At 48.0% G+C, this 14,184-nt stretch overlaps 1 protein-coding gene across 11 annotated transcripts in view; it reads right to left on the bottom strand.

The window, feature by feature from the left end:
- Positions 1-13,576, bottom strand: part of RUBCNL (rubicon like autophagy enhancer) — a 39,218-nt gene extending 25,642 nt beyond the window's left edge. For 3 of the 11 annotated variants that reach the window (XM_027064852.2, XM_027064843.2, XM_027064851.2), the window contains exons 1-2: positions 13,438-13,574; positions 671-1,276 (exon numbers count right to left, since the gene is read on the bottom strand). In XM_027064852.2, coding sequence (XP_026920653.2) covers positions 671-1,184 — 514 coding nt within the window. In that variant the 5' untranslated portion in view covers positions 1,185-1,276; positions 13,438-13,574. Of the gene's footprint in view, positions 1-670; positions 1,277-2,592; positions 2,871-2,915; positions 3,251-5,538; positions 5,622-9,887; positions 11,148-11,170; positions 11,881-12,357; positions 12,490-12,635; positions 12,770-13,437 lie in introns of those variants that run through there. The other 8 variants (XM_053215569.1, XM_053215566.1, XM_027064849.2 and 5 more) reach the window with 8 other exon arrangements.
- Positions 13,577-14,184: the final 608 nt, after the last annotated feature.

The raw sequence follows: 14,184 nt of genomic DNA, 5'->3' as shown, positions 1-14,184 counted from the left end.
AAACATTAAAAAAAACAGAATGCCACAAATTGTAACAACAATAAGAGAAGTTACTGACTCTTGAGTGGCATTTGCATGCATTATCTTATTTTAGGAATATGTGCATTACTTCATAGCAATGGAAGCCCTTGTTTTAGTTAAAAAAAAAAAAAGGTTTTGTATAGTCTTTGGGGAAATTGCGATTAGTGTTTTTAAATCTGACTAGTTTCTAGTCACACCCTGTCCAGGTAAGTGTAGGTGAGGTGAGTTCACCTCCTACGAAAGCACTAGTGTGAAATGGAGCCCAGTCTGTCTGGAAACACATTCTCCCACCACACTGGATTGAGAGCACTTCTAATACTCTCCCTTGCCAGCAACTTCATGAGCTGGACGCTCCCAAAGGCACACACCATCCAAAGATGGCAGCTGGCATGGATTACCACTTAAGCTGAGCAAAGATGACATCTTGCTATGGAAGGAGAGTGGAAATAGTTGTTTTTACCCTTTGTGACCATCCAGGCATCCAGGTAGCTGGGCTGAAGAATATTAAATGAGCTAATGCACTGGCCTCCAATCAGAGTGGAAAGCCAGGACTTTTGTCCTCATGAGAAAGACGGTAAGACAGGCTTTAGGCCAAGGCAAAGCCTGCGTGTGAACAGACAAGAATGAGGCAAGTCCCGACTGAAGTTACCTTCACCAGCGGAAGCTGTCAGATGGGAAGGCTTCAAAAAAGCGCTGTCAGCTTCCGGCCACGAGGAGGCAGCCTTGGAGCTTGTGAACACAGACATCTGAGGAGACTTTCCTGGGAGCACTGCCTGCTCTCCCTTGGAGGTAAAAGAGAAGTCGCTGTTCTTGTCACCTGAGCCCCAGGCAGAGTCTGCAGTATCCTTGGACAGTGATGTCTCCACCATGGAGTCCCCAAGGGACGACGGTGAAGGGCCCAGGGAACAGGCGGTATCCCTTCCAAAGTGGTTCCCACCGTTCCCCGCTGTCGGCACCTGAGGGGGCAAATCCTGTAGCTGCTGCTGCGCACACTGGGGGTTAATCCAGGCAGCTCTGTGCCTCATGAACCTGACGTCTGATTTGCAAGGAGGCTGGTCAGTGTCCAGGAGATTGGGCGAGTCCTCAACGTCACCAGGGTCACTGCTGACCCCTTCCCAAGGGTGCACAGGAGAATCCTGCCGGCCCATAGACTGTGACACCATCTTTCCAGGCTCAGGGTGGCGTGAACTCCGTTGGACTACTGGATTAGGGCCTTGAACTCACCATGAGGCCAGCTGGGGTCCAGAGAGCTTACCTGCAACGAGCAAAAATCATTCGAGGTAAATAAGAACTCAGTCCTATTTGTAAACTCCAAAATCTTTTGAGGAGAAGAAACAAAAAATAAGTTTGTACTTCGCTCTGTACCATACAGTAAATTCCACTTGGATCGACAAGAAATAAACAAACAAATCAGCAATAAAACTGGCAGCAAACACACGAGGCGTGACATCAGGATAGGAAAGGGTTTTCAGGGCATAAACGAGGACTGCTTTTATACAAGGACACAGTCATATAAGCAAACTGCTGATACGACAGATAAAAGTGAAAGACAGCCGTGCATTCTTCCAACGAAATTACATGTCAAACCCGAAATGGGAATACCATTCAGAAGTAAAGATACATTTTCACAGTTCCTCATTTTTGTTTAGTCTGTGCTTGTATTTCAACAAAGCAGACAAGCGGCATGTGAAACTGAGGGCAACTCACAGCACTAAAAACTTTGTTTTATGGGACTTAGTTTATGATAAGAGAGAAGCACCCTGGTCCCCGTAGTCACTGGCCCAGCCCGTGACTTTCTACTGCTCCCACTGTCCTTCACACTGGGAGGCTCCAAGCAGCCCTGGAAGCACAAGCAAGGTCAGCAAGAGGAAGAAATGAAAGTGGTCTGCTTCGGTGAGCTTAGCGTAAGGGGAGTGTGGAGAACAGGGCTACAAGGTGGTGAGCTGAGGCTTGGGAGTCAGTTGCAAGGCTGGCTTGCTTTATTTATTTATTATTTATTGAGAGAGAGAGACAGAGAGACAGGGTATAAGTGAGAGCGGGCCCGAGAGAGAGGGAGAGAGAGAGAAGCAGGGCTCATGCTCACCAGATGCAGGACTTGAACTCACGAACCATGAGATCATGACCCGAGCCAAAATCAGATGCTTAACTGACTGAGCCACCCCGGCACCCCAGTTCCAGGGCTTTAAATACCACCGTTATGTATCCAGATGGCCTGCACCTGGATCCCTACTCCTGATGCCCCCCCCCCCCCAACTATGGGCTACAATATTTTACTGCCTATTTGACATTCATCCAGGGGGCACCACAACCTGACACATCCAAAACAGACCCTGATTTCGCCCAAGTCTGCTCCTCCCTAGTTTTCCCATCTCAGGAACCACACCTCCCAGGTGCTAAAGCCCGAACTCTGGAAGTCCTCTCTGATCCTATCTTTCCTTAGCTCTCCATCTTTAATCCATTAGCAAGTTCAGCTCTATAGCTACTGCCCTAATCTAAGTCACCATCTTCTCCCACCCGGGCCTCCTCCCATCTTTCCAGTGGGTTTTGCTGCTTCAACTCTGGCCAACTTACAATCAAGAGGTACGCAGAGAGAGATCTTTTTAAGTGTAAGTCACGGGGCACCTGGGTGGCTCGGTCGGTAGCTTCAGCTCAGGTTATGATCTCGTAGTTTATGAGTTCGAGCCCCACACGGTGCTCGCTGCTGTAAGCCTGTCAGAGCTGAGGTTGCTTTGGATCCTCTGTCCCCCCTCTCCGCCCCTCCCTGGCTTGTGCGCTCCCAAAAATAAAATAAATATTTTAAAAAATAGGCGTAAATCAGGTGTCATTCCCCCAATCACCATCCACCCCCCCACCAGCTTCCCATCACCTCTGAAAATAAAATCCAAAATCCTTACCTTGTCCTTAAGGCATGACATGATCCCATCCTGCAGACCTCTCTCACTTATCTCTGTCCACCCTCCCTAAGTCCCAACCACTCACTAAACTCGTACGTGCTACAAGCTCTCACCCACCCTACTGCTGCTGTTCTAGTCCCTCTGCCTGGAACGTTCTTCCCCCAACTGATCATACATCTGGCTCCTTCCTGCCCTGTTGCATGCTTTGGTTTATCAATTACTTCCTCAAAGAAGTCTTTCTTAACCACCTCTCTTAAAGTAGTTCCCCAGTTACTCTCTATCACATCACCTTGCTTAATTTTCATCCTAGTAGTCTCACTTCCTCATTTTTTTTCCACTCCCCTCCCCCCCCCCCACAGTCCCCCCCTGCCGATAAGCTCCACAAGAACATGGGGCCTTGTCTGTTCTCTGCCAGGTCCGATGGTTGCATGCGGGACCTCAATAAACTTATGGACTGAAAGAGCAAATTCAACGGTGGAAATAACATCGTGAGCTAGAGAGAAGACTTCCGTGGTAGATACAACTGCTCTGTTACTGTGACAGAATTGTTTGTACAAGGATAGAAGTGAATCCATGTTTCCTGAAGATATGACATTTTTCTCAACGTCTACAAATAGACCAAAAGAAGGTACATGTGAAAACTGTACCAAATTCCTTGGGTTTTCTTGATGTGGGGGCCCTCCATCCTAGGTCAAACCTTTTGAAATAATGTATATATACATGCATATATATATATACGTATGTGTGCGTGTGTGTATATGGTATACATATAATACTGCACAATACTGTGTGAGCTCCAAATCACTGCTCACAAAATACCATGGGATGTGGTGGCAATTGTCAGAATTCATCTGAAGTGCTTCGTCTTCCTTCTCCAGACCTCAAATCTCACCTGGTGCCCCAATTTCTCTTTGTCACATGTCTTTTCCCCTCCAATAATTCCGAGTATCACAATTACAAATGGGAACCATGACTGTGTTTTTATGAAACGGCAAAAACACGGAAGCCTAGAGTGGATGAAGCACTCACATTGTGCCAAACCTGCCAATCCTACCTCAGTCCCAGAAATGACATCGGTAACCACTTCATCCCTTCCAGACTTTTCCCTATGAATTAACATACATAGGGCAGATCAGAAGATGTGTTTTCTTTTCTCTTTTATACGTACACGTGAGCTCACACTGGACAAAATCTATAATGAAACTTCTTTTTCTCTCAACAAGTTCTTGAGGGTGTATATCACTCAACTATCTTACCACTTTCTATAGTATAAAAGGATCATAATTTACTTCGCCAGACTATGGACGGGAACGTATTTTTAGTTTTTGGCAGTTATAAAATATATAGCGGTGAGCAATTTTGTTCATGTTGCTTTTTATTAGTTTTCTTTCGCTAAACTTTTAGTTCTGAGTCCATAGCTCATGATAACGTCATTGTTTCCAAGAGAATGAAGCTGTATGAGTCATATTCTATGATCAATTCTTTACATGTCATAGCTGTTCTTGTGGGGGGGAAGATGATTACAGATGTGAAATCACATAAAAAAATGTACAGCCTCAAACCAATGACAAGTGGCAGGGATCCCTGTGTGTTTTACAAACAGATTAAAGACAACGGTTCACAAAGAATGATGTTCTTTATGAGCCTCCCAGACACGGAATTGACTTAGCGGCACTGAGCAAAAACAGACTTCCTTTTCAAAAGTGATTTCCAGAAGCGGTGCTTGCTCCACTTCCTTCTAGAAAGGTGTTCTTGTTTCACACAAACAACCAGCAGGTGTTGGCTTTTCCAGGTTATAAAACGAGCACATTTTAGAGCTGGGATAGGCCCATAGAGATTCAAAGCCATGTCTAAAGACACGGCAGAGAGAGGATGACAAGCCAGGTTGGACGGTCACTCGGGAGCATGAGCCTCTCTGAGAGGGAGACTGACACAGGAGAGAGCCATGGTTAGAAACAAAGCACTGGCCCTAGCCCCGGGGGTCCACATCGCCATTGCCTGATCTTTGGGGCAACAGATAATTCATGAAATACCATCATAGGGTGTTTTGGCTCACTGTCACCTTGCTTGTCGTCTGGTAATCAATTTAATATTTATTGAGCAGCTACTACATGACTGGCACTGTTTTTGTTTTGGAGGCGCTGGAGCAAAAGAAGTCCATGCTTCTTCCAATAGCTTACATTCCGGCAGAGGGAAGACAGTGACTGAACCTATACATTCATACATCAGTGCCGACGGCCGGCAGGTAGTATGGGTTTAAGCAGTGGTTGACATCTTCCCAAAATGCGTCCCATTGTGATAAATGACGTCCTTTGAATTAGCAAGGCTTGGGTACAAAGCTAAAATCTATTTCCAAAAACACTTAAAAAATTTTTTTAATGTTTATTTTTTTTAAGAGAGAGAGAGAGAGAGAGGCAGAATGAGAGCAGGGAAGGTACAGAGAGAGACACACACACAGGATCCAAAGCAGGCTCCAGGCTCCGAGCCGTCAGCATAGAGCCCGACATGGGGCTCGAACTCACGAACTGAGAGATCATGACCTGAGCCGAAGTCAGACGCTTAGCCGACTGAGCCACCCAGGCCCCCTTCCCAAAACATTGTAAAGGAAGATTACGAAGCTTACCATCATTTCTACTGTGATTTTCCTGTTGAGGGTGAGCACAGGCCAGATTACCACTAGTTAACATATATGCGGCAGCAAAGGTCCTAGACAAAAGAGAGATTCCTGGACTCCCCCTGGCAAGTCATTCTAGATGGGTCTCTGCCCATCAAAGTCAGTGGTTCCATCACGAACGACTGCATAATGAGGACAAGCTCAGAGCCACAATACTCACTGCAAAGATGCAGCTTTTGCCAAAGGGATGGACGACTCGGTTGGGCATGAGCCACCGTGACCTCTACAGTGACCTCATAAACATCTTTCAGACCATAAGCAGCCAGAATTTTGATGCAGATGAGCAGTTTTCGCTCCCAATACCCCTAACGATCTTAAAGTGACTCCATGAATAGACACAAGCATGTCAGATTTCGGATTTAGGATTTTCTCTGCCCCAGCACTAACTACCAATTGTATACATGATTAGGAGCACTGAAGACTGATCTTAAAGGTTACCTCCTCAGTGAGGCCTCCATGGTCACCCTATGTCATGGCAACTGCCCCAGTCAGTAATTCCTCTCCCCCCACCCCCTGCCCCGCTTCCCACCTCTGGTTTTCTCCTTACTCCTTGGCATTAATCCCCATCGTATTTAGCCTCAAACACGAACACCCACTAGAATGGAAAATCTCTGAGGATGACTGTTTAAAAAAAAAAAAAATTGTACTCTGGACACTGCTTTGTTCCCAGAATGTAGAACAGGGGCACATAATAGGTGTTCAACCAAACACGCATTGAGTGTGAATACAATGAACGAATGAACAAACCAACAGTACCTAAGAATGGTTCTGCTGGTTATTTCTGTCGCCTAGGAAAGAAAATCGAGAACAGATGTCAACCTTTAGAAGAAGCTGGAGATCACGACCTAAAATTTCTGTTCAACTGTTTCCTTAGGATAAAGGAAGCTAGAGAACAGAAATCACAAACGAGAGTTGGGGTAAAGGGTAAAATTCGCTTATGCCCACTTTAAGGCGGCTTACTGAGCATGCTCAGTAATAACGAAATGCAGGTGAGCAAAGAGCATGGACGGTGTCTCGTTCACAAAGCTCCCCGGTCCTCTCCCCATCTTTCCGTATCTACTTCCCTTCATGCTCTGCGTTTGGACAAATCCCCACCCCCAAGGATGTTGAGAAACTCAAACCATCACTTATCAAACAGAAGGGCGACTGTTTTCGAGGCCCAGTAACGCGACTCCAGAGCTTCCACAACGCGGTCCGCAATCAGAGTCAACTGCCATTTTCACACAGCTGCGCCCTCACCACGGCACATGCTGAACTCTGTGTTCGAACACTAACAGCACCAGGAAGGAAGCAGTGCTCTATTGCAATGGCATATGGCAATGAGGCTGGTGGCATCACATGGACTCCTCCCTGCCCGCCTGAACTTTGGCAGTGACCCTTAACTTGGAAGGTCCGCCATCAGGAGAACACGGAGGAAGGACAGAAAGCAATTGTGACATATGCGCGGGCTAAGGTCCGCCGGGGAAGACCCCACGAAGGCAAAGACCAAGGAACACGAACCATGTGCCTGAGAAAACTGCAAGGTTGCCTAAGACACACAAATGACTAACTTCCTGTGGTCACCGCGTAGGTCACAGTGACCACTCTCACGGAGCGTTTCAAGTGGTATTATGCCAATTTGGGAACGGACTTAGGGGGCTTGCCCAAGGCCTCACCATCAGTAATTTACCAGGAGAACAAAAAAACAAAAGTCTGACACCTGATCCAAGGCTCCTTCCACTCCTATTTATGTATATCACTGGGGCTGAAGTTGGGATATTTTCAATTTCGTTAGCAATGTAAATTTAAGAACGTTCCTATTAAATCTGTCACAAAACAAAGGATTAAGAACCACACCACTATATTTGATTCCATGTCTTTAGAACAGTTGTGCCCAGAATGTTATGATTACACCTATTTGTGTAAAAAACAAAAGTCATTGTACAAACAGCTCCAACATTTATTTATAAACCTTATAGAGGCACAGGGATACTGATATGTAATGTAAAAATTCATGAACATAACATTTTGTTCTTGCTTTCCAATAAATCGTCTTGTAACCTAAAGGTACATACTACCACTCAAGTAATGTTTTACTTAAAACCTTTTATATAAAAACCAGTAACAAACAGGGGCACCTGGGTGGCTCAGTTGGCTAAACGTCTGACGTCAGCTCTGGTCATGATCCCAAGGGTCGTGGGTTTGAGCCCGCATCAGGCTCTGTGCTGACAGCTCAGAGCCTGGAGCCTGCTTCCGATTCTGTGTCTCCCTCTCTCTCTGCCCTTTCCTTGCTCATACTCTGTCTCTCCCTCTGTCTCAAAAATAAACAAACCATTAAACAATATTTAAAAAAACAATAACAAACAAAAAATTACTTACACACGAACATCACATAACTGAATAAGACTTACAAAAAACATTAAATTCAAAACTTTACCCGAAGTAAGCGTAGGGACCTGCATTGGAACAATGGCAAAGTTCCCATGTTTGGGCCAGATAAAATGGGGAGCCATACTGGAAAACCGTCCGGCAGTTCCTCAAATGGTCATTCAGTTACCATTTGGCCTAGCAATTCCACTCCTGAGGCTATACCGAAGAGAACGAAAGCATGTGCTCACGCAAGAACTTGCGCACAAATGTCAACGGCAGAAATAGTCACAGAAGCCAAAAGGGGCAAGCAACCCAAATGTCCATCAACTGATGAACGGGTAAACCAAGTGTGGGGCTGCATGCGATGCGGTATTATCTAGCCACAATACGAAGTACTAACACACACCGTGACATGGGTGAGCCCCGAAAACACTGTACTAAGTGAAATCACCAGGCACAAAAGATATTTCGTATTTACAGATGCATTTTTTTTAAATTTTTTTTTCAACGTTTTTTCTTTATTTTTGGGACAGAGAGAGACAGAGCATGAACGGGGGAGGGGCAGAGAGAGAGGGAGACACAGAATCGGAAACAGGCTCCAGGCTCCGAGCCACCAGCCCAGAGCCCGACGCGGGGCTCGAACTCACGGACTGCGAGATCAGGACCTGGCTGAAGTCGGACGCTTAACCGACTGCGCCACCCAGGCGCCCCCAGATGCATTTTTATGAAATGTCCAGAATAGGCGAATCCATACAGACAAAACATAGATGAGTGGGTTTTTTTTTTTGGGGGGGGGGTGGGGAGGAGGGAATGAGAACATAAACAGTGAGAGCTAACGGGTACAGGGTATCTTTTTGAGGTTCTAAATGTTCTCAAATCAACCGTGACGGTGAGGACACATATCTGTGAATATATTAAAGCCACTAACTTGTACACTGTAAATGGGTGAATTGCAGGTTATGTGAATTCTATCTCAATCTCAATAATGCTGTCCAAAAAAAAAAAAAATGAGATGGGAGGAAGTACCCATCTCTCTTCAAACAAGGTCTAGGAAGCCTGGAGAATGCTGGTGTGCATGGGCAGAGGGATGGAAGGAGCACTCGCTCTAAGTCAGGCTGCAAACTAAGGTACTGAAAGCTGAAAGGGGAAAGAGAGCAAATAAGAGGCATACTGAATATGTGTGCCTAAAGTAGGTATAGAGAAGAGAGAGGAAGAAGTGAAAATGCCACAGCAGAACTATCTAGAAAAAGAAAAGGAAAAAAAAAAAACAAAACAAAACCAAGGACTGGTAAAGACAACATCATCAATGTGATGGCAACCAGTAACTGGGCACCGGTTCCCAGACCCTACACCCAGAGGTCAGACACCCACCCTTCTCTTTAAACCAGCACCGTGAGGGAGGTTCTGCTGGTCCCAACGAACAAACAAACAAAAATAAACCCTTCAACACTTGCAATATCTGTCCGTGTGTCCCTGAGTTACCTCTCTGACCTCCTTATCTATTACCTCTACATCCCTACACCTCTATACCGTTCTGCACCCCTCCCCTACACTCCTCTATAGTCTTCGGCACCACCATCTTTATTCAAAAGTACCTCTGGAATGAGACTTTCCTCATCACCCTTTTTAAAACTGCATCCCTAAGGTGCACACTATCCTCATTTACTGCTCTATTTTTTTTTCCCTCCAGAGTACTCACCTATTATCTTAGCCATCGTCATCGGCTCATAACTAACACTTGCATGCAGTTTAGTAGGTGCCTGGAACTGTTCTAGATTTTCTATACACACACACACACACACACACACACACGCACTTGATCCCTCTAACAACCTATGAGGTAGATAGAACAACACTGTTTTCATTTTACAGATGCAGACCCGACGCACAGCCAATAAATGGGAGCATTGCACACCCAAGCAGTCTTGCTCCCAAGTTCACATTCTTACCCGCAACAGCACAGGGATGAAGGAAAGACCTTTAAATCTCAGAGATTCAAACGTTTCTAGAGAATATCCAAGTTTATCAAGCACGAAGTAGCTGCTGGCAATGTCAGTGACCTTGGCCCAAATCTCCACAGAGACCGAGTTTAAACGAAGAGTGAGCCAGCAGGAAAAACAACACAAAACAAAGAACAGGTTTTATGTATGTCATAGGACAGTTCAAGTGATTTGACGGTTTAAAACACTCTTAAAATGTGCAAAAATAAAAGCTCAAGTCTCCCGACCTACCGTATGTAAAATAGCCATCCCAAAAGCTGTCTTCTAAAAACAGCTTCCAAAGAAAGAAAGAGAATAGGGAGGTACTTTACATATGTTCCCAGGACACTTGTTTCCTGACCCACTATAGATTGTTGAAATAAGAGAATGTAGAAGAGCCTAAGGATTAAAAAGAATCCCACACCGCCCTTCAGTCTTCATCACCTGAAATCAACTAGAGCAGAGCACCTGTTGGCCATGGGTGCTTTTCAAGGTCACCTGCCCCCAAAACTTTGAGGTCCAATTTACATTTATCTCTTTCAGTAAATGTAAAACTAAGGATCCAAGAACAGAACTAAAGTATTTTTTTAATTTTTCTTTTAGTGTTTATTTATTTTTGAGAGAGAGAGAGAGAAACCGAGTTGGGGAGGGGCAGAGAGAGGGAGACACAGAATCTGAAGCAGGCTCCAGGCTCTGAGCTGTCAGCACAGAGCCCGATGTGGGGCTTGAACCTATGAGACATGAGATCATGACCTGAGCTGAAGTTGGATGCTTGACCGGCTGAGCCACCGAGGCGCCCCTAAACCAAAATATTTTTTTAAGGAATTTTCAAACATTAGTTGTTGAGCAGATCACATTTAAGTGTGTAGATCATTTCAGCTGCTTCTCCTTTGTCATTTTGCAGCCTACTGTTAACAACGACAAAAACACCTGCCTCTGAGACTTCCTTTTACCTGCGGGAGTATTTCCCTTTCACAGTTCACACGTGAGAAATAAAGCATCATTCAATATAGGATTATTATTACTATCTTGTGGATGAGAACACTGAGGCCTAGGAAAAGGAAGTGAAGACCACACACAGCAACTGAGCAGCAAGCTCAGCACTGGGAGCCTGGAACCTTGCTCCAGAGCCCCCCAATCTCACCCTCATGCTTCTGTATGTGTAAGATACAACAGCACAAAAATTAAGGGGGGAAAACAAGAGTCCCAATCAAATATAATTTTTATGCCAATCTGAGAAATTCCTCACTTACCAGCTGTGTGACCTTGGGCAAGGCACTTAACCTCTCTGTGCTTCAGTTTTTTTTACAGATTGTTGTGAGAACTTAACGAATTGTAACATGCATATCTCAGTCCGACAGACACTATTCCATAAAAGTTGGCTTTATCATCACCATAAGTGCAATTTTACAGACTTAGACTTCAATGTATGACAGCACAATTAAGGAGACCTAGTTTTAGTTCCCAACTTTGCAAATGAGTCATCTTTCAAGTCTTTTTAATTAAAATGAAAACTCGGGACGCCTGGGTGGCTCAGTCAGTTAAGCCTCCGACTTTGGCTCACATCACGATTTCACAGTTCATGGGTTCGAGCCCCACCTCGGGCTCTGTGCTGACAGCTCAGAGCCTGGAGCCTGCTTCAGATTCGGTGTCTCCTTCTCTCTCTGCCCCTTCCCTGCTACAGCTCTGTCTCTCAAAAATAAGTAAATGGTAAAAAAAAAAAATGACAACGCAAAAACAATCAGAGGTCTTGGTAATATTGACTTGCACACCTTACTTATCTCTTTAGAAAGGATACAATATGACACACAGGCATTACTATTGCTCATGTTTATAATCTCTGGAAGGCTTGACAAGCTTATTTAAAAAGCACTGCTTCAATTTTAACAGTAATGCAACCAACCATGTGACTCTTTCCTTTCCATATGAGAAATACGAATCTAAATTTAGTAACAAGGGAAACTATTCAAATTTGACAAAGCTATTCTTTGTGTGCCCTCAGACAGGTGGGGAAAATGTGTTCGCGAGCAACGCAGTCTTTCTTGACCTCTTTGCTTATCCTCCTCTAAAGACCATTCCAGTTAAAACGCTTATTCTTGCACGTTTATCCTTGGGGCTGGCAGTCTTCCCTGCGTCAGAAAACACGACCTCCAACTTCAGAAGGCTAAGGATGTTTTCAGAGTCACGAAGAGCATCTCAAATCAAATCTAACCCCCAGAGGCCACGACCGGTTTTCATCAACTTGCCTAGCATCTCCCTTCGGCCCTAAAGAAGATGAGGAAGGCACAGTTCCTGAACCCTGAGGTCACACTGATGCGCAGCGTCAGGCAGTACTGCTCGCAAGAGGGCCCTGAACGAAACACTGAGGAACAGCCACACCCGGACATCGTGGACAGGTAAGCGGGAAAGTGCCCGCACTACCCTGAAGGTGCTGCCTTACCTCTGCTCCAAACGAGGTTCTGCTGGCGGCCAGGAGGGAGGTGTGCGCAGCAATGTGGTGATACCTTAATTTATAGAAACCACACTTCTGCTTTTCAAAACCCTACTCTTCCTCCAGTTACCGTCCAGTGAGGTAGGGCAGGGATCACCCTGCTGCTTCTCACACAAACAAGGTTTCTTGACTTGCCCAGACCTCACTGCTGCTACTCAGCCTTTCAGGACAGAGTCCCCGGAACCCAAGGCTGCAGACCCTCAGTCCTTTGCGCTCTCCCAACATACCGCCAGTTCAGAGATCCTGCCAAGTGCCATTGCAATAACACAGTAAGCACGGTTCCGGAACATACCCCTTCCTTATCGTCTTGATTCCCATTCGGGCTACATAACCCCTCTTCCGGCGGTTCTCCACATTCTCCAGGCTGACGGTATCAATGTGGCAGGAGGGTGGCGAACCTCACCGCCGCCACCGGCAGGCTGGAGCGGGGTGGGGGTGCAGCGCCGCTTTCCCCGCCGCAGTGTCAGCAGGTGGACTTCTCGGTGGGCGCTGGGGACCACATAACCGGCCGTGCGCTCACTAACCCAGCTCGGTTAAGTAACTGAAAGTTTATGGGTTTGGGCCACCAGCCATCCATACATAGGGCTGGGTGTGTGCAGAGGGGGTCCTCCGCGGGCCTTCGCCATCTGTGCGCGCGCTTTTGGGGAACCGAGAAAAGCCTGCGCGCCCGGAGCGCGGTGCCTGGGGCCACGCAGGGCGCAGGCTTTGGGCTCACTGACCGTCGCCCGGCGCTGAAGTGTCTTCGAGGTTCCGTTCCTGAGCCTTCCGGATCCAAGCCGAGCACGGGGGTCGCCCCCTTTTGCCAGGTCGATTCCATAAAAACCCGCCACCCCTGCAGAGCAGCCCCCTCCTCCATTCGCCCAGTGGCCTCGGCACTGCCCGGCCCCTGCCCCGGCGTGCCCCCGAGCTCGCGCACGCCTCTCCGGAGCCCCTCGCCCCTCCCCCCCTCACCGCTGCAGCAGCCTCACCGCGCCGGCGTTACCCACCTCCGGCGCCCCTCGCGCCCCCGGCCCGCTCACCCCCGCTCACCAGGTGCGCGCATCGCGTCGGCTCCCGGCTCGCTGGGCTCCGGGCGCGCGCCACCGCGGCGGAAAGAGGGAGCGAGGAGGGGGAAGCGGCGCCCTGACGCTGCCACGCCGCCGCCACCCCACCCCCATCGAAATCCCGGGCCACCGCAGCAATCCGAGAAGGTCCCCGAGGAAGCGAAGCGCCGCGGCCGGGCCTGCAGCCGGCGAGGAGACGCGGAGGACGCGAGCCGGAAGGAACTGCGGCCCCCGCGCTGCCCCCACCGCCGCGGCCGTGTCCTCGGCCGCCCACCCCCGAGCCGGGTGACACGGGCTGGGACAGCCGGGGGCCGCCGTGCTCCCCTCCCCCAGCGTTCCCTCCCGAAATCACGCCGTTCCCTCGCTGGGGGGAGCGGGGGCGGGGGGGGGGGGCTGAGCTGCAAACAGGCTTTCTGGGGTTGAAATACCGAGATGCCCGCAGACCTGGCGGACGCGAATTCCCAGCACCCCCCCCCTCCCCCGCCGGACAGCGGTATTTGGCGTTCAGCGCAATTGCCTGAGAGAACGCGTGATCCTGCCGAGTATTCGGGATTCGTCCGCACAGAGATCTACGCGCCCGACCGAGACCTAAAGCTTCCCCCGAGCGTGACCTCAGCGGGCTGCTCCGCGCGGAGCCCCACGACGGCGACTTCCCTGGCAGCCTCCGTCCTACCTACTCATCACCTAGTCCTCTGGAAGCGAGGGGTGCCGCGGGTTGCGTCCAGATCTAGCT

The sequence above is a fragment of the Acinonyx jubatus genome, chromosome A1 (genome assembly GCF_027475565.1).
Source record: "Acinonyx jubatus isolate Ajub_Pintada_27869175 chromosome A1, VMU_Ajub_asm_v1.0, whole genome shotgun sequence".
NCBI lineage: Eukaryota > Metazoa > Chordata > Mammalia > Carnivora > Felidae > Acinonyx > Acinonyx jubatus.
Note: the sequence above shows the minus strand (reverse complement) of the source record. Positions and strands in the feature narration are given on the sequence as shown.